Raw genomic sequence first — 24,573 nt, 5'->3', positions numbered from 1 at the left:
CTCTGGGAATCAAAAGAATGTTATGGTGTCTCTTTCCAGGAAAAAGCACAGAGCCCTAAATTTTTGTGTGCCATTTCACAAGGTTCAGAGTACCCCAGGGTCTTGGGTGGATCCACCCACCCCAAATTAAGGACTCTAGTGCTTAAAAAGAGGTTCGTTTCTATTATGAAATGCTATACCTCTTTTTAAGATAGCCCTCCTTAGTAAGACCTTTGCTCTGAGATTAACTGGGGAAGCAGCTTCCCTTTACAACTGTCACTACTTCCTAGCAGCCATCCTGACAGCTGACAGAAAATTGAGAATTTCTTACCTCAGAGAAATTAACAGCCAAGGGAACGATTCCAGCCACGTAACATGCCACCAACATAGCCAGAGACAACAGACTAATGGAGATGAAATCATCCATTCTGTCCTCCTTTATTTACCCACCGCCAGCAGACTACAGATTTTCAGTGGCTTCGAAGGGTCCTTAGGTTCTTAAACGCGTGTGGTGTTTCCAAGAGAACAAGCGGACTTTCCAGTTCTTTCGTCCTCCCCACCAGCAGATGTGTTCACGAAACCCTTCTCTGGAACGCACCTGGAAACAGCCCCTTTTTCCTGATATTAGCACCAGACAGAACTTCCAGCAATCTCAGGTCCCGGACCCTGCGTTTTCAGATGCCAGTCACTGGATTCCCTACGGTTAACAGTTAAAGGTATGCGAAAGAGCGATTTCTTCAATGGTCGGAATGGTGGCACAATGGGCCCACTCCCTCCACAGACAACGTCCCAGGGGGCAGCAGGAAAAGGAGGAAAACCCAAGCAAACTTGTTCTTTCTCCCGGCGCCCCTATGTCCCTGGGGCAGTCCCCCCCAGGCTGGGACCAGCCCACCAGTGCCAGCCAACTCTCCGAGTCTAGAATGGGGCAAGAGTCCTGCAGGTCTCTAACGATGGGCTCAGGGGTTCAGCAGCGAAGCTGATATGAAGCTGTCTCTGCCCTATACCCGATGCTGCCCATATTACTCCACTCCGCTGGGCCTTGACCCGGAGCCACCGATACTACAGCTGCCATGGCCGCCAAGTGGCACCTCTTCATTACATCCACTTCCGGATTGCTTCACCGCCCCCTCCTTTAGAAGAATACCTCCGGGTTACAACCGACCTATGGCCCGGGAGTCTTATGCTACCGCCATTTTTGAGTAGGGCTAATGAAAGATGTCTGGTGTCAGAGTCTATACCTTTGTTCACTCTAGCCGCACGTCTAATAACGAGAGTAAGGAAGACAGTGTTTTGAGAAGAAATGGTATTTTTCAAGTTCCGCAGCAATTCCCTTTGTATGTCGTCGCCCTTATCCAAGATGGCTGAGACAGAGTCAGTATCCGCTCTAGCTGCCGGAAATGTGCGCGCCTCTATGGTCCAAAAGGCTCTTTCGCGGTGCGTTTCTGACGACTTCCGGCGGCTCCTCTCGCGGGGATTGGCTGTTGGCGGCGTTGCGGCTAAGCTCGTGTGCGGCGGCGGTGTCGGCAGCGGCTGCAGCGAGAGAGTTTGGCGCGATGGTGAGAAAGGCCTCAGCGGCTCCCCGGTCCCCCAGCCTCCGGGGCGGTCCCAGCCCTGTACATCTTTCCCCACCCCATCCAGCGCGAGCGTGCAGCTCCCCGGCCCACCAGCTTGTGGCTGGACCCTTCCCCTTCCCGCCGCCGAGACGCTTGGCCTGGCACTAGGCCCCGGCGCCCGGGTCCGCCCTACGTTTGCGCGCCCGCCTGCGGGCTCCGGCGAGGCGTGCGGTGTGGAGGATGCGCTTTCTCCCAGTTGCAGCTCGGTAGAGGCAGGCGTGGGGATGCTGCTTTTTCCCTCCAGACTCTCTGGCCCAATGTAGGAACAATGGCCGAGGGATGTCTGACAAACCTGTTACCAAAGCTGACAGATTCAGTGTACTGCACCCAGCGTGTGGGCCGGGAGGGGTCGTCTTCGCTTTGTAGTGCGCTTTCTCAACTATTCTCTTTTGTTTTGCTGTGCTCTGTCTTTAAATATACATACAACGTTTTTTCTCTTTTCCAAGACTCCAGATGCCTGATTTGGCGTTTCTCCCAGCTCTCAGTCCTGTTCGTACTCATTCTCTTGGGACTGAAAGCTGAAAAGATAGGCTCAGCTGAGAGTTCCTTAGAATCTGATCGGGGTGGTAGTGGAGTGACTGGGTATTTTGTTTGTATTTTTTATTTTATTCCACCAAAAAGGAGATGCTCCACAGGGATTATGAGGACTCATGGTTACGTCCACACTTCAGCTTTCGTTTTCTGATGGCCGCAGTTACTGTTAACAAGTTATGCAGCTGTTGTTGGGAAGGAACTTTTTGAGGTTGTACTTTCCTGAATTGAAATGTTTCAATGTTTGACCCAACATGGTTTCCCAGAGAGGACTAGGATTAGAAGACTGGGTTTCCAGTTCTTGTTTTGTCATAACTAGCAACGTGACCTTGGACAAGTCTTTGATCTCTTAGTTTCCTTCTTTGCCTTTTATGTCCCTATTTGGTATTGTGTTATAATGCTTAGATTAAAATCTGAGGAAGTGAACAGCAATTAACCCATTCTTGTTGGGCAAATATCAGTGATAATTCCTTCTCAGTCCAAGTAGCATTAAAAATTAGAATTTGTATGTAAAACAGTTATTGGTTCAATAGTCTTAAATACCTTTGCTTTATTAAAGATAAAAGTTTTAGGTGTGGGTTGTTTGGTGTTTTGTTTTGGTAGTTTGGGAGAAGCATTTGAAGCTAATGTGCAAATCATATGTATTCTGTAGCAGTAGAATGATTCTTAGAATTCGTGTGTGAGACTTATAAAAAGTAAGTCAGGATTAACTATTAAAGTGATTGACTTGTGCCTGGTAATCAGAGAGAATAAGAATTTTATTAAGGTAATTCTGCATATCTTTTCCTGATTTAGATTTTGCAATTTTTTTTTCTATTGTGAGAAATTTAAGTATATATGTATTTGTCTATATGTACTTATATTTTGCATATATATTTGTTTTTTAATAAAACCAAACAGCCTCGAAAATAGCTCCAGTAAGAAGAAGGTGATCAAAACTGATTTGGGAGGTTTTATGATCTTAAAATGTTAATAGGAAAGCACTGCCACTTAAAAATAATACTCGTTTCAATTACAGATTTGTAAATTTAGTCATTTTTTGTTCTTAGTTTTTAATCCTAATCTTTGGGTAGTAAGTATTGAAAATAGTGAGCTTTGTCAGAAGTTCATTCTAAGACTAGATATAAACAGTAGCATACTGAATAGCCATTTCCATATCTTTACTCTCTTAAGTAAATTAGTCCCTTAATTTGCATTAGAATGAGAACAAAATTAATATAGCAGCAACTGGTGTGACTAATATACAGAGCGAGCCCTACTGCAGGAATGCTAGTGTGGTTTCTATAAAATTATTTTCTTCTCAACATCTGACCCATCGAAACTTTTTTTTTTTTTGAGGAAGTGACTTAGAAAAAAATTCTGTATAACAAATAATCTAATAAAATGCTTTCTCTGGTTTATAATGCTTATTTAACAAAAGCCAATTACCCTTCATCTCTTGTCACCAGCGTCTATTTTTATCTCAAATCCTCTCAAACTTTTCATCAGAATGAGTTAGTTCTTGCTGGGGAGGGAGGAATATGAGCAATTTCTTTGCTTTTTATATAGTGTTCAGAGTACGGGGTTTTTTTGGTGCTTATTCAGAAACTCTAGGCCTCAACATTCAGTTCCAATATCTTGATGGTTGAAAAGTCTGATCATTTCAAAACAGTTTGGGGGACCTGTCATAAAGGATTTTTTAGACCCCAAAATAATAGTACAGTAAAAGAGAAGAATGAATAGTTTGAAGACTGGGTGTACAGTGAGGTTGCATCATACTTGGCATTTAATTAATTGACTTTACACACTTGGCAAAAGATTGAAGGGGCCATAATTTCGATAGGACCAATAGTTTGGAGACATTTTTCGTTGTCACAGTTTTGCCTAGGAGGAGGCAGGGGGTTCAAGTGCTACTGGTATTTAATGGGAATAGGCCAGGGATGCTTCTAAACATCCTACAGTGCACAGGACTACCTCTATAAGGAAGACCCTTCAAGCCCAAATTGTAAAAGTACAGAGATTGAGAAACTGAAATAGACCCACTAACAAAAACATGCCCCCTACTGAGCATGATGAGGTGGAAGATGTTAAGTCTATCTGCTGTTCTTCAGGCATATTCACAGTTGTCACAGTTGATCATCTATTTCGTGTGATTCTAGTGTTTAAAAATACGTGATTTTGAGATAGTATAGCCTCTTAAGGTGAGTCATCTACTGGGTGAATAGCTTAATGGTTTTTCTAGGGTAATGTTAACTATATATTAATTTTATACTGCCCATTTATCTTCTGCCTTCACGTTGGAAAAAACATAAATCAGATCCAGTACTTACAGTCATTAACGGTGTTTCTCTTTTTCTCCTTTTATCAGTCTACAGCTGAGTTTTTATTAAGGGACTTAATAGGGCTAGAGATAGAAAGTGAACGTGGAGATAGAAAACCTAAGTGGGTTTATGATCTAGTTGGGGAGAAAGATAGGAAAGAAAAAAACAGTACAATGTCGCTTATGCTGAATGCTTACAGGCAGTAAGTACAACAGTTGGAGAAAACAGCCCTTAAGGACTGGGAGACCTGGGGCACCTGGGTGGCTCAGTTGGTTGGATGGCCGTCTTCGGCTTAGGTCATGCGATCGAGCCCCATGTCGGACTCCCTGCTCAGTGGGGAGTCTGCTTCTCCCTCTCCCTCTCCCTCTGCTTGTGCTCTCATAAACCCACTTAGGTTTTCTGTCTCCACTGGTCACTTTCTATCTCCAGCCCTATTAAGTCCCTTGATAAAAACTCAGATGTAGACTGATAAAAGGAGAAAAAGGGAAACACTATTAATGACTGTAAGCACTGGATCCGATTTATGTTTTTTCCAACCTTAGCACAACTGTGGAGTCACATCTACATACATACTTACGTTTCTCACAAAATATAATATGATCTAGTTGGGGAGAAAGGAAAGAAAAAAAAAAAAAAACAGTACAAGGTAGCTTATGCTGATTGCTTACAGGCAGTATGTACAACAGTTGGAGAAAACAGGCCTTAAGGACTGGGAGACCTGGGGTGCCGGGGTGGCTCGGTTGGTTGGGTGGCTGTCTTCGGCCTTAGGTCATGAGATCGAGCCCCATGTCGGGCTCCCTGCTCAGTGGGGAGTCTGCTTCTCCCTCTCCCTGTACTGCTCCCCCTGCTTGTGCGCTCTCTCGTGCCCTCTCTCTCTCAAGTAAATAAATAAAAATCTTAAAAAAAAAAAAAGGACTGGGAGTCCTTACAGAGAAGCTATCAGTCCACCTTCTGACACCACGCTTACACAAAGGCTTAAATGTAGGACAGGCACCCTAATAGTGTTTTAATAACCAATCATTGTGTCATGACTGGGGATTTTATATCATACTATGACTTTCCCAAATATGAATTAGAAACTTACGTTGAAATCACTTTTCCCCCTGCAGTCTCACACCATTTTGCTGGTACAGCCTACCAAGAGGCCAGAAGGCAGAACTTACGCTGACTATGAATCTGTGAATGAATGCATGGAAGGTGAGTTTAAACACTAATCAAAAGTTTTTACTTTTGTTTTCCTAACCTTCACTATTAGAACATGTCTCATTTAGGAACTGGACTTGTTTTTCCTCCAGATTTCTTGAATTATTAATTTGAACAGGGAAGGAGGATATTAAGGACCATATTTGTTGAATATTGAAACATTGATTATATATATTATCTTTCTGCTGCAGATATTTTTTTTTCCAGCTCATGATTACAATGAATGACTTTCTGAAGCCTCCCTTTGTTATGTTGATACTCCAGTATTTGTTGTGATACGTAAATATCTTAACAGTTATTCCTTACGTATTCTGGTTAAACTCAAGCACTATAGAGTTGTTAAGACAGGCTCTAGGGATACCTTCAGAACCTATTAGTCTGCTCATTGAACAAATAAACATTAAAAGCTGTTGAGGTTTGGTTACATTCCATCAGAGTGTTAGAAAATAAAAGTTAGCTCAGAGAATAAAGGCAAATTGAACCAAATAAGTATAATTTATTATGCATTTGGTAAGCTGACACCACCCTGAAGGAAACTATTAGCCCTTAATGTTTCTTTACTCAGTAAACCATTAGATGAGAGCCCATAGATTGGATCATCACAAATTGGATTCATCCTTACATTTAATCATTATATCAAGTAAACCAGTTGTGCACATTCTGTACCCTTTTTAGCAAATTGTCCATTCTTCACTTCTTCCTATAAAGATTTTATATTCACTGTTTTTGCTGCTGGGCATGTCTCTCAATTTGTTGATTATCCAAAGCTAACTGGGTAAGCCTTAAAATCTGTCCTTGTAAAGCCAACAGTGGGTAGATCTCTGGGAAAAAACTAGTAATAACTAGAGACATCTAGGTTAAGTTGGCACCATGCCTTCCTGATTGCAGATTCTCTTTAATTTTAAAAGAAGAGCAGCTCTTGTTCTTCCCTCATTTCAGGACCCTTCCTCTGCTGACCATTATGGTAGACTTTGTGCACGTGCTGCCTTGGCACGTTAGTGCCTTATCTGTATTACTATGTTTGGTCTTTGATTCTGCAGGTACTCTGCCAACCTCTGTTGATTTTAGTGAAGCCTAACTTTTTCTTTTTAATTAATACACTTTATTTCTAGAGCAGTTTAAGGTTCCCTTGTACTCCCTTTCCCCACCTCCACAGTTTCCCCCATTAATAACACCTTACATTGGTGTGGTACGTTTGTAGCTGATGAACCCAATATTTTTTTTAAGAATTATTTGAGAGAGAGAGTGCACATAAGCACAAGCCGGGGGTGGGGGGGGGGGTGGGCGGAGGGGAGGCAGAGGGAGAAGCGGACTACTTGCTGAGAAGGGAGCTGGACACAGGGCTTGATCCCAGGACCCTGAGATCATGACCTGAGCCAAAGACAGATGCTTAACCAACTGAGCCACCCAGGCACCCCAATGAACCCAGTATTGATACATTGATACATTATTATTAACTAAAGTCTACTATTAATTGAAGTCTTATTATTAACCTAAAGCTCATTCTTCGTGTTGTACAGTTCTGTGGGTTTTACCAAATGCATAACATCATATATCCATTGGTACAGTATCATACAGAACAATTTTCACTTACCTAAAAATTCCTGTGCTCCACCTGTCATTCCTCCTCCCCACTTCACCCTTTGCCTCCTGACAACTATTGGTCTTACTGTCCCCTCCATAGTTTGCCTTTTCCAAAATGTCATAGAGTTGGAATCATTACCATATGTCGCCCTTTCAGACTGGCTGGTTTCACTCAGCAGTATGCATTTGAGGTTCTTCCATGTCTTTTTAAATTAATAGATTTAGTTTTTTTTTAGAGTAGTTGTAGGTTTACAGGAAAATTGACTAACAAGTACAGAGAATTCTATCACACCCCTTCTTCTCTACCCTCTCCTTCCAGTTTCCCCTTCTACTTAACATCCTGTATTAGTGTGATACATTAGTTACCATTGTAGAACCAGTACTGATACATTATTGACTAAAGGCCATAGTTTACATTAGTGTTCAGTCTTTGCTTTGGACATTTTATGGGTTTGGGCTTATGTAGCGACAGGTATCTACCATTTACTGCCCTAAAAATCTAGTGCTTCACCTGTTCCTCCCTCCAAACCTCTGGCAACCACTTACCGTTTTAATGTCTCCATAGCATCACCTTTTTCAAAATGTCAGGTAATTGAAATTATACAGTATATAGCTTTTTCAGGTTGGCTCTTTCACAGAACAGTGGGGTTTTTTGTTTGTTTTTAAAGATTTTACTTATTTATTTGTTAGCATACAAGCAGGGGGAGGGGCAGAGGGAGAGAGACAAGCAGACTCCCCGCTGAGCAGGGATCCCAGGACCGACCCTGAGATCCTTATCTGAGCCCAAGTCAGACGTTTAATGAATTGAGCCACCCAGGCGCCCCCAAAGAGTGTGCTTTTAAGATTCTTCAGTACCTTTTCATGGCCTAATAGCTCATGTCTTTTTATTGCTGAATAATCTGTCATTTGGGTATACCACAGTTTGGTTTTCCATTCACCTACTGAAGGACATCATAATTGCTTCCGGGTATTGGTAGTTATGATACAGCTGCTGCAAACATTCGAGTGCAGGTTTCTGTGTGTACCTAAGTTTTCAACCCCTTGGGGTAAACTAAGGAATGTGATTGTTGCATCATATGGTAAGATTGTGTTTAGCTTTGTACAAAGCTGACAAACTATCTTGAGATGTCGCTGCACCATTTTGCATTCTCACCAGCAGTGAATGAGAATTCCTCTTGCTCCACATCCTTCGCAGCATTTGGTGCTGTCAGTGTTTTGGATTTCTGTCATTCTAATAGGTATATGGCGATATCTTGTTTTAATTTGTAGTTTTCTTTGCATCATGCTTACTTGCCATCTGTATATCTTCCTTGGTGAGGTATCTTTTCAGATCCCTTGCCTACTTTTTAATTGAGGTGTTTACTTTTTTTTTTAAAGATTTTATTTATTTATTTGAGAGAGAAAGAATGAGACAGAAAGAGCACGAGAGGGGGGAGGGTCAGAGGGAGAAGCAGACTCCCCGCGGAGCAGGGAGCCCGATGTGGGACTCGATCCCAGGACTCCAGGATCACGACCTGAACTGAAGGCAGTCGCTTAACCAACTGAGCCACCCAGGCACCCGGGTGTTTACTTTTTTTAATTATTGAGTTTTAGGAGTTCTTTTTTTGGATGCTAGTCCTTTATCAAGATGTATGTTTTGCAAAGATTTTCTCCCAGTCTGTGGCTTATCTTTTCACTTTCTTGATAGTGCCCTTTGAAGCACAAAAGTTTTAAATTTTGATGAACTCCAATTTATTTTTTATTTTTTATTTTTTTAAAGATTTTATTTATTTATTCATGAGAGATAGAGAGGCAGAGGCAGAGGGAGAAGCAGGCTCCCCGCGGAGCAGGGAGCCCGATGCGGGACTCGATCCCAGGACCCTGGGATCATGACCTGAGCTGAAGGCAGACGCTTAACCGACTGAGCCACCCAGGCGTCCCCTGCAATTTATTTTTTTCCTCTCATGGTTTTGGTGCCATATCTGAGATTCCATCGCCTTGTTCAAAGTCATGAAAATCTGTGCCTGTATTTTCTTCCAAGTGTGTTATAGTTTGGGCTCTTACATTTAGGTCTCTGGGCCATTTATGATGTGAAGTGTGGGCCCAACTTTATTCTTTTGCATGTGACTCTCCAGTTGTCCTACCACCATTTGTTGAAAAGACTGTTCTTTCGTTATCAAGTTTTGTCTTTGTATCCTGGTCAAAAAACAATTGACCATAAATGTGAGGGTTTATTTGTGGACCTCTTTTCTATTCCATTGATCTGTATGCCCATGCTTATGTATAAGCAGTACCATACTGTCGTTGTTAGTGTAGTTTCATAGTAAGTTTTGGAATTGGTAAGTGTGAGTCTTCCCAGCTTTGTTCTTTTTCTAGATCTTTTGGGTTATCCTGGGCCTCTTGTATTTTCATATCAAATTTAAGACCAGCTTGTCAATTTCTGCAAAACTAGGTTGGATTTTGATAGGGATTACATTGAATTTATAGATCATTTTGGGGGTCATTACCATCTTTTTTTTTATATATATATATTTATTTGAGAGAAAGCATGAGCAGGGGGAGCCTGATGAGGGGCTCAGATCTCAGGACTCTGAGATATGACCTAAGCTGAAATCAGGAGTTGGATGCTTAACTGACTGAGCCATCCGGGTGTCCCTGGGGAGCATTACCATCTTAATATTAAGTCTCCTGATCCATGAACATGAGATCTTCCATTTATTTAAATCTTTAAGTGACATTTTGTAGCTTTCAATGTACATTCTGTGCTTTTTATTATTAAATTTATTCCTGAGAATTTTATTTTTTGATGCTGTTGTACATGGAGCTGTTTTCTTAATTTCAGATCATTTATTGTTGGGGTATAGAAATACAGTTGAATTTTGTATATTAGCTCATATACTGCAGTTCTGCTGTATTCGTTTATTAGTTCTAATGGTTTTGCGCGTGTGCACACGTGTGTGTGTGGTTTCCTTAGGATGTTGTGTATACAAGATCGTGTCCTCTGTGAAGAGAGAAGTTACACTTCTTTTTTTCCAATCTGAATGCCTGCTGTTTCTTTTTCTTGTCAAGTCACCCTGGCCAGAACCTCCAGTACAATGTTGACTACAAATGACAGAGTAGATATGCTAGTGTTCTTTCTAATCTGAGTGGGAAAGTATCGAGTCTTTCACCATTAAATATCATGGTAGCAATGGGTCAGTGCCTTTCTGAGATACATGGTGAATTCATTTTCCTGGTTTTTATTTCCTTTCTACTTTGACCTTTCGGTTCAGTAACTCACGAGTGGTACTCTGTGATCATGTGGTGTACCAGTATCAGTCAAAAACCCTAACTCAGAGAGCTTTTCATAGATCTGTCATTGAATATTACTTAGTGGTTTTTTGGGGGTTTTTTTCCTATTGGGAGATTTACAAAGTCAATTTAGAGGTACATGAAGGACCTGAGTGTAGAGGATAGGACATGTTTTCCCAGATGACATTTATTTGCTTGTTCATTCAACATAGTATTAAAAGCATTTGATAGTGGGAATGGACAGAAAAGGTTATGTTTCCATTGTGTGGGAACAACAGGAGTATGTCACTGAATAAAAATTAAATGTGCTCTTTAGATGATTATGTTAATGTGTGCTTGCTCTCAGTGATTTTGTTCATTGTCTTTGTATGACTTATATTTGAGTACCTACGTGCTCTTACATGTGCTAATGCTTTTACATGCATCATTTTGCATAACCTTCACCATAGCTCCATCGAGAATATTGTCGTTCTCACCATTTGACAAGTAGTTCTGGGGATGGAGTCGTTAGTAAAGGACAGAACTAGAATTCAAGTCTCTGAATCCAGAGTCCAGTCTTTTAAAGTACTCATGACAATCTCTTTCTCGGTGCCAGTTTTGTCTTTGTTTGTTTTTTGCATTGTATCAAAATTTGAAAGCAGGATAGAAAGGCCTCTATTTGTCATCCATCATTCCCAAATGCGGTGTTTTTCTTTATTCTGAGGCTTTAGGAATATTGTTTATTGAAAAACCTGATAAGACTCACACTGTCATCACTTGTTTGAACTCTCATATGCCAAGTCTTTAAAGTTCTTTTAGACCTAGTGGCTTGAAGTAATCATTTTATTTTATTTTTAAGGCATAAAATACTTAACATTCTGGCGAATATATAAAATTAAAAGAAATTTGCTAGTGACAAACGTTAAAACAAAAGTGACCAACTTACTCTTCTTTTCCCAGCCCAACTTTATAAAAATAAATATTAAGGGGGTGCCTGACTGGCTCAGTCAGTGGAGCATGTGACTCTCAATCTCAGGGTTGTAGGCTCAAGCCCCACGTTGGGTGCAGAGATTACTTTAAAAAATTAAATCCTTAAAAAAAGTTAAAATACTATGGTATTGCTATATATATGTTATATATATGCTATCCATATCTAAAGTTTATACAATTGTAAGATCTTGGTTTTTCTCCTCTCTTAGGTGTTTGTAAAATGTATGAAGAACATCTGAAGAGAATGAATCCCAACAGCCCCTCTATCACATATGATATCAGTCAGTTGTTTGATTTTATTGACGATCTGGCAGACCTCAGTTGCCTTGTGTAAGTATTAGCCACCATATCTCTTAAGGTGTATTTTTCTGTTGTATATCCAGCTGTTTGAGGTGATTTATGGTATTCTGAGCTCACTATAGGCCTCACACTGATCTTTGCATTTTGACTACTATATAGTAATATTTCATCTACATATGGCTCATAAATTAATTTGGCAACATAAAGCTAATGGCACAGGAAAAGCTTGAAAATTTTGCTAATTGATGGAAGTTAGTATGCAGAGAGAATGCTGAGAAGTTCAAAGTCCTGATCTTGGTTTCTTAAACCAAAGTCGTTTGGGGGTGGGGGGTGTTTTTTGTTTTGTTTTTTAGGTTTTTTCCCCCTCAAAGTCTTTGTCCTAAAGCAGTTGGCTTTGTGTTAAAACTAAGATGATTCTGTTTTCATGACAAAGGAAAATGAGAGTACCTTATAATGAGATGATCTTCAATAATCAGGTGCTTGAATCTTACATGGCAGATACTGTCATAGAAGTAAATATGTTTTTGAAAAATATATACGTCCTGGGCGCCTGGGTGGCTCAGTTGGTTAAGCGACTGCCTTCGGCTCAGGTCATGATCCTGGAGTCCCGGGATCGAGTCCCGCATCGGGCTCCCTGCTCGGCAGGGAGTCTGCTTCTCCCTCTGACCCTCCTCCCTCTCATGCTCTCTGTCTCTCATTCTCTCTGTCTCAAATAAATAAATAAATCTTTTAAAAAAAAAAGAAAAATATATACGTCCTACTCACAGGCACTTCCTGTGACTCCTGGATTATGACTGGGGCCAGGCCAGGACTTGCTGTTTCACCAAAGTGAAAACTTGTATTTTGTTGGAATATTTTGAGTTTTACTTAACTAACTCAAAACATTCCAGTGATTTAGGTCTAGTCTTTATTTATTTTTTAAGATTTTTTATTTATTTATTTGACAGAAAGAGAGAGACAGTGAGAGAGGGAACACAAGCAGGGGGAGTGGGAGAGGGGGAAGCAGGCTTCCCGCTGAGCAGGGAGCCTGATGCGGGACTTAATCCCAGAACCCTGGGATCATGAACTGAGCTGAAGGGAGACGCTTAACAACGGAACCACCCAGGTACCCCAGGTCTGGTCTTTAATGAAATATATTAAGAAGAAGAAGAAAGGTTTTTTTGGGTTTTGGTTTTTTTTTTTAAGGGTTTTTGTTTGTTTTTAAAGATTTTATTTGAGAGAGCCTACGTGAGAGCATGACTGGGGGAGAGGGGCAGAGGGAAAGGGTCAAGCAGACACCCCACTGAGCACGGAGCCCTACATAGGACTCAATCCCAGGACCCTGAGATCATGACCTGAGCCGAAGTCAGATGCTTAACTGACTGAGCTACCCAGGCGCCCCCAATATGAAAGTTTTGTTGGGGCTCCTGGGTGACTTAGTCAGTTAAGCATCTGACTCTTGATTTCGTCTCAGGTCATGATCTCAGGGTCTTGGGATTGAGCCCTGCATTGAGCTCTGTGCTTAGTGTGGAGGCTGCTTGTTCCTCTCCTTCTGCTTCTCCCCCCGACCTTATGCACTTCCCCCGCCCCAAATAAATAAATCTTAAATGCGTCTGTCCCACCCTGATACAGTTCTTAAAAATTGTTCTTTTTTTAGTTCTTCTCCAGTGTTGATATAAATATTGTAGACTATTGAACCATTTCTGAAGCAGACTAGATTAACCCTTATTTAATTAGGAGGCACTAATAGGGCGCCTGGGTGGCTCAGTCTTTAAGCTGATCCCAGGGTCCTGGGATCGAGCCCCTCATCGGGCTCCCTGCTCAGCAGGGAGCCTGCTTCTCCCTCTCCCTCTGCCTGCCGCCCGCCCAGCTTGTGCATTCTCTGTCTCTGACAAATAAATAAAATCTTAAGAAAAAATCAGTATCTACCTGCAGGGTTGTAATAAGGATTAAGTGAGTTGATTCAGATAAGTACTAATTGATAAATTAGATAATTTTGTTTTTCTAAAGTATCTTTTAGGTTGGGTTTTTTTTATTATTTTTTTAGGCAAAGTGTATCTTTATCTCTCTTGGATGCCATGTAGTGCTTCTACCACATGGTGCACATGGCTTTGAAACACTGAAGTGATTTTTATTTGTGCAATCTCTGGTTACTTATTGTCTGCTTTTTTATACTCTAGCCTTAGTTTTTTACCCCAAAAATTATTTATTGCTTAACCAATGAGATTTCAGTGGTAGGTCACTATTTGAGTCTTCTAAAGATATCTTGAGTGGTTGGCTATTTGGTGATACCTTGGCCTCAGAACGCCTGGAGTCCTACTGGAGTCTCATTGCTAATGCCGCAGGTTTACTTTACTTACTTACTTTACTTACTCTCCTGACCCTCCTCTTCTGATTAGAGCCATTTTGAAGCTTATGTCTTCCATTAATTCTCTACCAGCCTCTAGCGTGATTTATTTTAAGAAGCAAATCCTGGGGCACCTGGGTGGCTCAGTCAGTTGAGCATCTGCCTTCAGCTCAGGTCATGATCCCAGGGTCCTGGCATCGAGTCCCACGTTGGGCTCCGTACTCAGTGGAGAGTCTGCTTCTCCTCCCTCCGCCCCTCCCCTTGCTCGCACACTCAAGCATGCTCACTTGCTCTCAAATAAAATCCAAAAAAAAAGCAAATCTTGAAATATAGGTTAAAAGATTTCCCTTAACACTTTACAGGGAGGAAATCTTTGTAGTAACATGTTTTTTAAAGATTTTTTAGTTAATTCTAAATAAATTTAGCAAATCTCAAGTTTGTACCAGTGTTTGGTTTTTATATTTTAATTACTAAAGAAACCATAAAAGTTGTTAACTAGATAGAACACACGGTTTCTAATCATACTTTGTCAAGAAGTAGATGTGTAACACGTTGAGCATTTTACTTAAGATTTCTAGATCTTGGTTTCTTTTTCTGCTCTAAGATTGTACTTGGTGGTCTAAAGTTCCTATGGCTTAAAATTCAGTAATGGAAGCAGCTCTTTTATGTTTTCTTTAAGTTCATGTATAAACATGCACACCTGTGCCATCATTGGGCAGTTATAATTTAGGGTTTTAAAAACGACAGTAACTGACCATTATAACTTTGCTTCTGCCTTTCTGTTCCTCAGTTACCGAGCTGATACCCAGACATACCAGCCCTATAACAAAGACTGGATTAAAGAGAAGATCTACGTGCTCCTTCGTCGGCAGGCCCAACAGGCCGGGAAATAGTTGAGTTAGAAGCAGTAGGGGGATGGGGGTGGGCTTGGAACACAAGTGTGTACAGCGTGCTGTAGTGGAAGTTCTGTGTCATAGTAATCCTGTTTCCATTTTGGTATACTCTAGCTAGGATTGAATGTATTAGATGAAATGTGAGGATCTTGTTCAATCTGAAACCCCCATTGCCCCCTTCCCCTCCCTTTTTTTTTTACTTAAACATTTTTATGATAATTTAGATGGAAGTTGTTTGTCAGTTAATCTTGGTTCCAGTCCTTCAAACTGTTCATATCTGCTTTATAACATCCACTGTACTAACCCTTCTTCAGGTTGGGGTAGAGGGGTAGTGACAGTTTAGTTACATGCTCAAGATAAAGTCTTAGTGAAAAATGAATAAATGTTCTTTAGTTATATTTTCCCCTTGAGTGATTTTTTTTTCTTGGTCTCCGAACATTGAAGTTTCTTACAGAGCATTATCAGTTTCAAAACCTATAGGCTGCCACACAAAGAAGTTGAAGAAAGCTTATGTATGTGTTGAATACATTTCACTGTGGTTTAGGTGAAGCTAACAAGCTTTTACCTCCTTTTTCCAGCCTTGTAAGTAAATCTTGATTGTGGCTCCCAAGGTTTGTACTTGCTATTGATGCAAACATTATGAAAGATTTTTCTGGTGATCTAGCTTGTCTGCAGCAGCCAGGTTAGGTCCTTAGTTTTGGTCATGGACTCTTTCTGGGAGGCTCTTGTGCCCTTCTCATAGCCTTCAGCAGTTGAACACTGTTTACCACTTCTGTATGAAAGCTGTAAGGGTAATGGAAAGACCACAGAAAAGGACAAGATCATGTTGCTTTTGATGGAAAGAGTGTTGATCACGTGACTCGAACATACACTGTACTGTACCGCCAGTCATCCAAGGGTGCAAACATTCCCTGATTCTGCTTCTCTCACACTTCACCAACAGCCAGTATCTTTACACACTGTAAGATGGGCATTTTTTTTGGAGGCTTTGTGACCGGCCTTCCCCATGTCCTCATTAGAGCCTTAACCATTTTTCCTATTTTATACAGAATGAAATTCTGAGTTGCTAGTTGTATGTGCTCACTTTTACTGTAGAATAGTTATTCTGTTAATGAAATGTCATCACAGTATCAAAGGATCATTAAAATTAGAGTGCCTTGGGGCGCCTGGGTGGCTCAGTCGGTTAAGTGTCTGCCTTTGCCTCAGATCATGATGCTGGGGTCCTGGGATCAAGCCCTGCATCGGGCTCCCTGTTCAGCTTCTCCCTCTCCCTCTACTCCTCCTCTCTGCTTGTGCTCTCTCAAATAAAATCTTTTAAGAAATAAAATTAAGATGCCTTACTAAGTTACGTATAGCTATGGTTAATATTTCACTGTGAGTCAGCCAGATTTTAAAGCTAAAATGTTCCCAGTGAAAAAGGAATAGATCCAAAAGTCAGTCAGATTGTCTTGCTTTTCATTTGGTCTGTCTTGCCAATACAGTTTTATTTCTGTAACAGATGTGATCTTGGCTTCATTTTTTGAAAAATACTCAAGCACGTCTGGAGGGAATGGGACCCCTTGATACTCAAAATACAGTTTCTAATGTTAGGTTTAGAGAGGAAAATATGATTTTCTAAGGAAAGTGGAGAACATCTGGGTCCTAGATGTTGGGTGATGAGCGCAAAGGGAAAGGGAGCAGTATTTCAGATCATATTTTATAAGGCTTAAGGAAGACTAGGACTGGAATAAATGTGGACATATATATACATTTATGTCCAGCATCACAAAGAAAAGGAGCAGAAGTAGCCTTTCATCGTGGAGGTGAAGTCTGATAAAACCTTCAGTGGTTTGGCCAAAGCTATAACCACCATTCCCCTGTTGTTGAAGAGTTGGTATATTGATTGTGTGGCCTTTCCCGAACCACAAGTAAAACAGGTCTGATTTCTGTTCATACACATATTTTACACTGCTACCTACAAGTGAAACCTACAGACAAATTACAAAATTCTTGGTTCTCATCTATCTTATTTATATACCTGAGCATATAAGATATTTCTTGACAATGTTCCTTCTCAGCATTTGATCTAAGAGGTTACAGGAGTATAAAAGGGGGATTTTTAACTGTGTCACTTCACTGGCAGTTCTTGGGCTTAAAATATTTGCAGCACCTTGCTAAACACCTTGGGCATTGTTTGGACAAGTTACCTATCTTATTCCTGTTGTTGCATGGGGAATGCTGGGGGCCTGTTTTCCTTCCAGCAGCAGACCAGACAGGGTTAGAAAGAGGGCAGGGCAGTTCTTAGGATGACCTCAGCTTCATATCAGTTTGGCCTTTCCTTTATCAAATTTGTTTTTACTAATTTTTCAAAGATCAGAATGAAAATTGGCAAAAATAAATGAACTGTTTAATCAATTTTATTACATTTGTACAGATATATTTAGAAGAAAGACGATTAATTTGTGTGTTGGCATAAAGCTCCTAATATTACTACTTAGGCATAGCATTTCCTGCTTAGGAAACATTTACATATATCTTATTTAATCCACACAGCGGCCCTTTGAGGTTGGAAACCGTTGTTCCTCTGTTAATGGTGAGGAAATAGGCTCGGATTGTTCAAGTCCCTCACCCAGATCACACAGCATAACCACAAAGATTTTACTAGCTGAAAAAGACATGGTCTTAACCTCAGAGCTTGAGAGTAGGTAGCTCCCACAAAATGAATAGCTGTGAGCTAAATAATGGATCTCTGGTGGGTGCCTAGCAAAGGAAGCTTTTTAGATCCATAAGACCTAAATAGGTCTCATTTGTCACCAGTTTAATCAAAAGCATAGAGGACACAAAACAGCTTGCTAGCCCAGCATTATGGAGTGTTTCTCTTCCATTGGAGTGGTCCTCATGGCAGTTCACACAGTAATCCAAGAAGTATTCTCTGCACACACAGACAGATGATAGCTCAGGTGCAAGAGCTACGCTGACCTAGAAGCCCTGTGTACAACAGGAGCCGCGATCTCTTGTTATAACTCCATAGACTTAGTTTCTAGGTCACCAAGAGACCTTTCCCAGTTATAAGTCATTGCATTAGGAGAAGCACAAAGTTCGACCTTCCCACCAGGAATTTGTAGTTTTCACCTACTCGAAGTATAAATGATCAGAGGTCATTTTACCTCTGATCAACAATCTTGTCTAGTAATATTTTTTCTCAAGAACAGAGCCAGAACGTTAACCCAAGGTCAAATTTGGCCGTAGAGCAGTTTTGCTAATCCTTCATCCACAGATACTTAAGGGTGAGATGGCACATCTAGCTTACTTTCATGTGGGAGGTAACATTTGAGCCTTGAAAAGTGGCTAAACTTGGAACATAGGAAAATGGGACAGGAGAATAACAAGGTAGCAAACACTGTAATGTTTGAGGGGCAGCAAGGAAGCCATCATGGCCAGAGTAAAGTGAGTATTTAGGGGAGTGGTGGTGTAAAGGCCAGGAAAGCTAGTAGTGGGACGCCTGGAACATGAAGCTACAGAGTTTAACTTCGTAGGCTGTGAATAACCTTTAAAGATTTTTAAGGCAAACCTGTCAAATCAGCTTTAGGAGGATGAAATTCACTGCTCTGTGTAGATGAGATTGGAAAACTAGAGAATTTAATGTCCCAGAAGCCAAAGCAAGAGAATTTTTCAGTGAGACAGGTAAGATGAGGAAATGTAAAAAAGCTTTGGATTTGGAATTTAGGCAGTTTTTTCAGGAGTGTAACATGAAGACAAAAACCAATTTGCAGGTGAAGAGCCCGCCCAGGAAATAGTGAAGAATAGGCAGGGAAGGCAAAGTTCACTGGGAACTTGAAAGAAGGAAGTGGGAATATGGAATGATGAGTTGGAACGACAGATTTTTTTTTTTTTAAAGGCAATTTGTCCTTGTATATAAGTAATGTAAGTAGAGGAAGAATCTAAGATTTTAAAAATTTATTATAATATATACATAATGATAGGTAACAAGCATGACATAGAAAGGCTAACTTTGAAACTAATGTAACATTGTATGGCCATTATACTTCCAAAAAACAGCCGAGCTCCAGGCTACACACAAAGGCAAGTGAGTGATGGGCTAAGACATAAGAAGGGGCTGAGAGACTGAAATCATGAAGACATTCGGTAGAGAAGTTAGAAGAGGCTAGATGATGATCTGAGGGGAATTTCAGCGATAGAAACCTGAGAGAGGGGATAATTTCTTAGTGATTCACTTTCCTGTCTCCTGCACTACATAGTTCTCTACTTGGAAACCTGATCTAAGAAAGCTATCTTTGAAGACAGTAGTAGTCCTTTCAGCTACATTTAGAGATCCTGTGTCAACTTATCTAGCACACTTCTTTTTTTTTTTTTAAAGATTTTATTTATTTATTTGACAGAGAGAGACGCAGCGAGAGAGGGAACACAAGCAGGGGGGAGAGGCAGGCTTCCGGCTGAGCAGGGAGCCCGATGTGGGGCTCGATCCCAGAACTCCGGGATCGTGACCTGAGCCGAAGGCAGACACCCAACAACTGAGCCACTCAGGTGCCCCCACACTTCTTTCTTTTTTACAATTACATGCTTTAACTAGATATTCAATTTGAGGCATGCTGTAAAGAGCTTGGCTTAAAAGCCTCTTCTGTGCCAAAGGTAATTTTCTTTATGCTTTTCAAGAGAGTGGGGAGAAGGCTAATGAGGACTGATGGTATCACTTAACTGAGACAGGCCCTATGTCTTTGTCAACAGATGTTTGAGTTTAAGGTCTTCAGACTGTAAGAGAAATGGGATAGATCATGGTTTTATCCTTGGAAGCCTGAGGTTGGATGGGTTGCCATGGTAATGCTAACTCTAACTCACTTACTGGCATTTGTTGTGGATTGCCTACTCTGTTCCAGGAACCCCCAGGCTCGGCCAATTATATTGCCCCTCTAGTCTTTGAGAAAAAAGGAGTATGTTTGAGTCTTAGTACCTGCTCCAGGGTGAACAATTTGAGAAGCATCTAACAATGCTGGGCCACTTCTCCCCAGTGGCCCTGGACATTCCAGAGATTGCTCTGTCTTTTGACACTGAAAGTGAGCCCAGATGCATGTTCAAGCATGGTTACTCACTTCCTTTCACAGGTAATGCAATTCCAGGAAGGATTACCATAAGGCCCTTCCAGTTTTTAAGCAAGTCCCAATAGGAGGCTGCAGTTGTGAGGGAGGGGAGTTAGCCTCATAGTCCCTTCAGAGGAGTGTTATGAAAGGATCTGAAGGTACAGGTACTGAAAGGCCACTGAGGGCAAATGCTCATTAGTATGAAGTCCTGATGCAGCTCTTAGGGATCTCTCAAGGTAGGAAGTCTTGATTCTCCAGCATTTGGTGACATCTCTGAGCCAGGTCCTCTCTGGATCTGTTCAAGTAGTTGGATTGAGGAATTATACAAACTTTTTATTTCTATAAAATGCTTAGAACTGGGGCATATGGGTGGCTCAGTCGTTAAGCCTCTGCCTTCGGCTCGGGTCATGATCCTAGGGTCCTGGAATCGAGCCCCGCATCGGGTCTCCCTGCTCTGCGGGAAGCCTGCTTCTCCCTCTCCCTCTCCCACTCCCCCTGCTTGTGTTCCCTCTCTCGCTGTGTCTCTCTCTGTCAAATAAATAAAAATAAAATAAAATAAATTTAAAAATTACTGAAGTTGCGGGGCACCTGGTTAGCTCAGTCAGTGGAGTGTGCAACTCTTGATCTCGGGGTTGTGAGTTCGAGCCCCACATTGGGCATAGAAATTACTTAAAAAATAAAATAAAATCTTCAAAAATAAAAAAATTAAAAATAAATAAATAATTTAAAAAATAAGACGAAAACAGAGGGAGACAAACGATAAGAGACTTAACTACAGAAAAGAAACAGGGTTGCTGGAGGGGAGGTGGGTGGAGGGATGGGGTAACTGGGTGATGGGCATTAAGGAGGGCACTTGAATCATTGAATTCTACCTCTGAAACTAATATACTGTATGTTCATTAAATTGAATTTAAATTTAAAAAATTTAATAAATAAAACTACTAAAGTTGCGAAGCACATGGGTGATGGTCCTAGTGTGGGCATAATTTTGTCTTGCCTTGATCCTTCACCTTCTCCTTTTTTTTCCTCATTGTTTTGCCTTTGATCCACTGTTCCTGTTAGAAATAAGGTAAAAAGGAAGGGAGGGGCGCCTGGGTGGCTCAGTCGTTAAGCATCTGCCTTCAGCTCAGGTCATGATCCCAGGGTCCTGGGATCGAGCCCCGCATCGGGCTCCCTGCTTGGTGGGAAGCCTGCTTCTCCCTCTCCCACTCCCCCTGCTTGTGTTCCCTCTCTCGCTGTGTCTCTCTCTGTCAAATAAATAAATAAAATCTTTAAAAAAAAAAAAAAAAAGGAAGGGAGTGCAGGAGCCTCCTCTTCTCACCAGTATGGATTCCATCAGCATTAAGGAATTATTGTCAAGTTTTTTAGGTTTGATAATGGTATTGTTCTTTTTTTAAGGTATCTTTTAGAGCATGTACTGAAATGTTTTCAGATAAAATGATGTAATATCTGTGATTTGTTTTGAAATAATCCAGTAGAAGTATGTAGATGAAACAAGATTAGTCATAAATTGATCATTGTTGAATCTGGGCGGTATTATTAATCCCTTTGCTTTTTTTACATGCTTGAACTTTTCCACAATGAAGAGTGAAAAACAAAAACCATTGAGAATGCAAGGACAATCCTGTCTTGCCTCCTACGCGCCGCTCTCATGCTACGGCCAGTCTGGTGGGTTCTGAGGCTGGCGAGGCGCGCTGGCCCCTCACTCCTGTCCCTCCGCGCCTCCTGTTTAGCCCTCTCCAGCCTGGAACTCTGCCCAGCTCCCTCCCCGCCGCCCAAGCCCGGCCCCCAGGAAATGCCGCATTCTCCAAGCAGGACAGATTGGGGTCACAAATGAAGCCTTCGCTCTACAGCTTGGCCACGCAGGCAGGAGGGACTCAGCGAGCCCAGCGCGGAGTGCAGCGTGGGGCTGGCTGCCTGCAACCCGTGAGCAGCAGGGGACGTTGGGAGCCACTGAAGCTGCATTTCTGACACATGCTAATGAGCTTCCTTCAGGGATGTAAACAGTCAGCACGTCAAACTAAATTCTGGGGGAATTTAACCACCTTTGCTTAGTCATCGCCCCTGTCTGCTTCTGACCGGCCCCGGAGTGCCAGCATAGAAGGGGGCGTTCCCACTCCCCATGGCTGTACAACGCCAGGTTTTAAAAAGCTGCCAACTCAGCCGGCCTCAGTGTGGGTAATTGCGTTTGACACGCCGTTCCCGTTAGAGGAAAGCAAATGTGTTTTCCGCACACCCAATTTCAAGCGGCTCGACCCATCTCCATAATCGTCCTGATTCTGGCTGGGAAGTGAGCTGTCCTTCGGGGAACCCAGGGAACTGTCAGAAGGACTCATTAGGCTGACACTTGACAGCTGATCTTGTCACGTTGACTTCCGTCCCTTCCTAATCAAGGACCAACCAGTCACCAAGGGGATTGTGATCATTGCCTATTTGCAAAACTAGGTCTTTCTCTACTGAGCCAATATGCTTTGAGTGCAGGTAGTTGTGCCGTTCAGCTGGTCACGCGGTCAGAGTTAAGGAGGCCAACAACACGAATGTTCCTCAGGTAGGTAGGTTAACTTTTCTGTTTCCTACGAGCAGGCCCTCATCTTGAAAACACCTGCCAGCCCTCCTGGCTGACCCCATCCAAAACAGCTCTTCCATCTTGCGTAGGGCAGCCGGCCAACCATGGCTTAGGCAGCAATAGAGGGCTGTATTTTATGGGGCCATAGTCCAAACCGCAGGAACGGCCAGAACACAAATGAATCTCAGGGTCAAATAAAACCAGAAATGTGGGCTGTCAGGAATGCCTACCATTTCTGATCTCTGTCCCCCGTTAGGTGTCAGCTCCATTTGTCCCAGACACCAGCTTCTTCCACTTAATGGGCAACATGGCTGTCCACAGAGTCTCTGAGCTTCACTTCAGATTCATCTTTCTGGTTGAGTTCACAAATCCCAAGGAAATGTTCTGGTTGACCCCGCATGGGTCACCTGACTGAAGGAAGAGGTGGGATCTGGGTGGTAGGCAGCCCCTGAATGACCCCCAGGGATCCGCACCTCCAGGGAGTTGTGCCCTTGTGTCAACCCTTACTCTTCAGTGAGGGCTGGACTTAGGAATGACTCTCTTCTAAAAAACAGAATACCAGGGGCGCCTGGGTGGCTCAGTCGTTAAGTGTCTGCCTTCGGCTCGGGTCATGACCCCAGGGTCCTGGGATCGAGCCCCGCATTGGGCTCCCTGCTCGGCGGGAAGCCTGCTTCTCCCTCTCCCACTCCCCCTGCTTGTGTTCCCTCTCTTGCTGTGTCTCTGTCAAATAAATAAAATAATAAAAAAATAGAATACCCGTGGCAGTGATGGCATCTCACTTCCAGTGTTCAGTTATAAAAGGGCTGTGACGTCCATCTTCGTGTTCTCTCACTCTCGTGGACCGTTCACTCTGGGGGCAGCCAGCTTGCCATGTTGTGCAAGAGGCCCCTTGTGAGTGGGCTTGGAAGCAGATAGTCTAGCCCTGGGTGAGTGTGGAGAGGATTGCAGCCCTGGCGGACACCCTGATTTCCGCCTCCTGAGCATCCCTGAGCCAGAACCATCCAGCTAAGCCATTTCTGGATCCTGCCCCACAGAACCTCTGAGAGTCTGTCAGTTGTTGTCAGTCGCTAAATGGGGAGGTCATTTGTTACACAGCAATAGATAACTAATAGGGTCTGTAACAAAACAGAAGCTTCTGGTTCACAGCATGAGGGAAGGCACATAATCCAGGAAAGGAAGGGCGGGCCTGCTGTTCCGAGTCTGTCCTCTCTCCTGCTATGGAAGAGAGGTTTTTCTATAATGAAAAATCTGATTATGTCACTTCCCTGCTTGAAATTCTTAAAGCTGTCACTCATAAAATAAAATCCAAATCTGTAGCTTGATATCCAAGGTCCCTCATGATTAGCACCTGCCCACTTGTCAGACTTGGCTCCAACCAGTCCCCCTCCCTCCTGCTCCGGCCATACTTTGTACAGCTCCACGAGTATGCCACACGATCTCTTGCATGCCTTTGCACACTCCCTTCCTTTAATGGGCATGTCTACTTCCTCAAGGCCCACGCACTTTAACCCCTAATCGTAAGTTAAGGCTCAACTCAAGCATCACCACCTCCAGGAAGCCTTCCGTGATCACCAAATCCTCTACTTATTTAGCTTCTGAGCTCTGGTAGTGTCCTCCGTCATGGCTGCTATCACACTGTGTAGAATTCCTGGTGGGATTTATCTACCTCCCTCAATAATCTCTGCTCTTTGAAGACGGAATTGAATCTTTCATATCGGAATCCTTAGTACCTTCCAAATAATTGGTTCTCAGTATGTGTTTGTTGACTAACTGGTAAATCGTTTAGCTAATCAATTGAGCAATGGCATCAAGGAGCTACTCTCACCTGCACTTGCCTATCAACACTGGTTCCTGTATAAAGGAGTGAGGGGCTTGGGGATCAACTTGTCTTTACTACCTCAGTTCAGGTTCATAGTGAATGAAATCGGCATGACCCTGGTCCATGATACCCTTATGGTGCCTAC

General features: G+C 42.3%; 2 protein-coding genes across 8 annotated transcripts in view; one reads left to right on the top strand and one right to left on the bottom strand.

Moving 5' to 3' along the window:
- SLC39A9 (solute carrier family 39 member 9) overlaps positions 1–1,365 on the bottom strand; it is a 54,298-nt gene extending 52,933 nt beyond the window's left edge. For 2 of the 6 annotated variants that reach the window (XR_010405225.1, XM_045901086.3), the window contains exon 1: positions 311–1,361. Coding sequence is in view for 4 of the 6 variants with exons in the window: in XM_045901086.3 (XP_045757042.1) it covers positions 311–406 (96 nt within the window). In the remaining 2 variants the exon portion in view is untranslated. Of the gene's footprint in view, positions 1–310 lie in introns of all 6 variants that reach the window. The other 4 variants (XM_064571242.1, XM_064571243.1, XM_064571245.1 and 1 more) reach the window with 4 other exon arrangements.
- On the top strand, positions 1,362–23,362 carry ERH (ERH mRNA splicing and mitosis factor). Of its 2 annotated transcripts, XM_064571246.1 has the most exons (5): positions 1,362–1,535; positions 5,533–5,620; positions 11,659–11,779; positions 14,866–14,967; positions 21,630–23,362. In XM_064571246.1, coding segments are annotated over exons 1-5 (471 nt in total). In that variant the 5' UTR covers positions 1,362–1,376; the 3' UTR covers positions 21,631–23,362. The 2 variants fall into 2 exon arrangements, with proteins under 2 accessions (XP_064427316.1, XP_045757041.2); XM_045901085.2 differs by lacking the exon at positions 21,630–23,362 and having other exon boundaries at positions 14,866–15,366.
- Positions 23,363–24,573: the final 1,211 nt, after the last annotated feature.

The sequence above is a fragment of the Mirounga angustirostris genome, unplaced genomic scaffold, assembly GCF_029215605.1.
Source record: "Mirounga angustirostris isolate CCGP_5_RB_7025 unplaced genomic scaffold, mMirAng1.0.hap1 SCAF_9, whole genome shotgun sequence".
Classification (NCBI taxonomy): domain Eukaryota; kingdom Metazoa; phylum Chordata; class Mammalia; order Carnivora; family Phocidae; genus Mirounga; species Mirounga angustirostris.
Note: the sequence above shows the minus strand (reverse complement) of the source record. Positions and strands in the feature narration are given on the sequence as shown.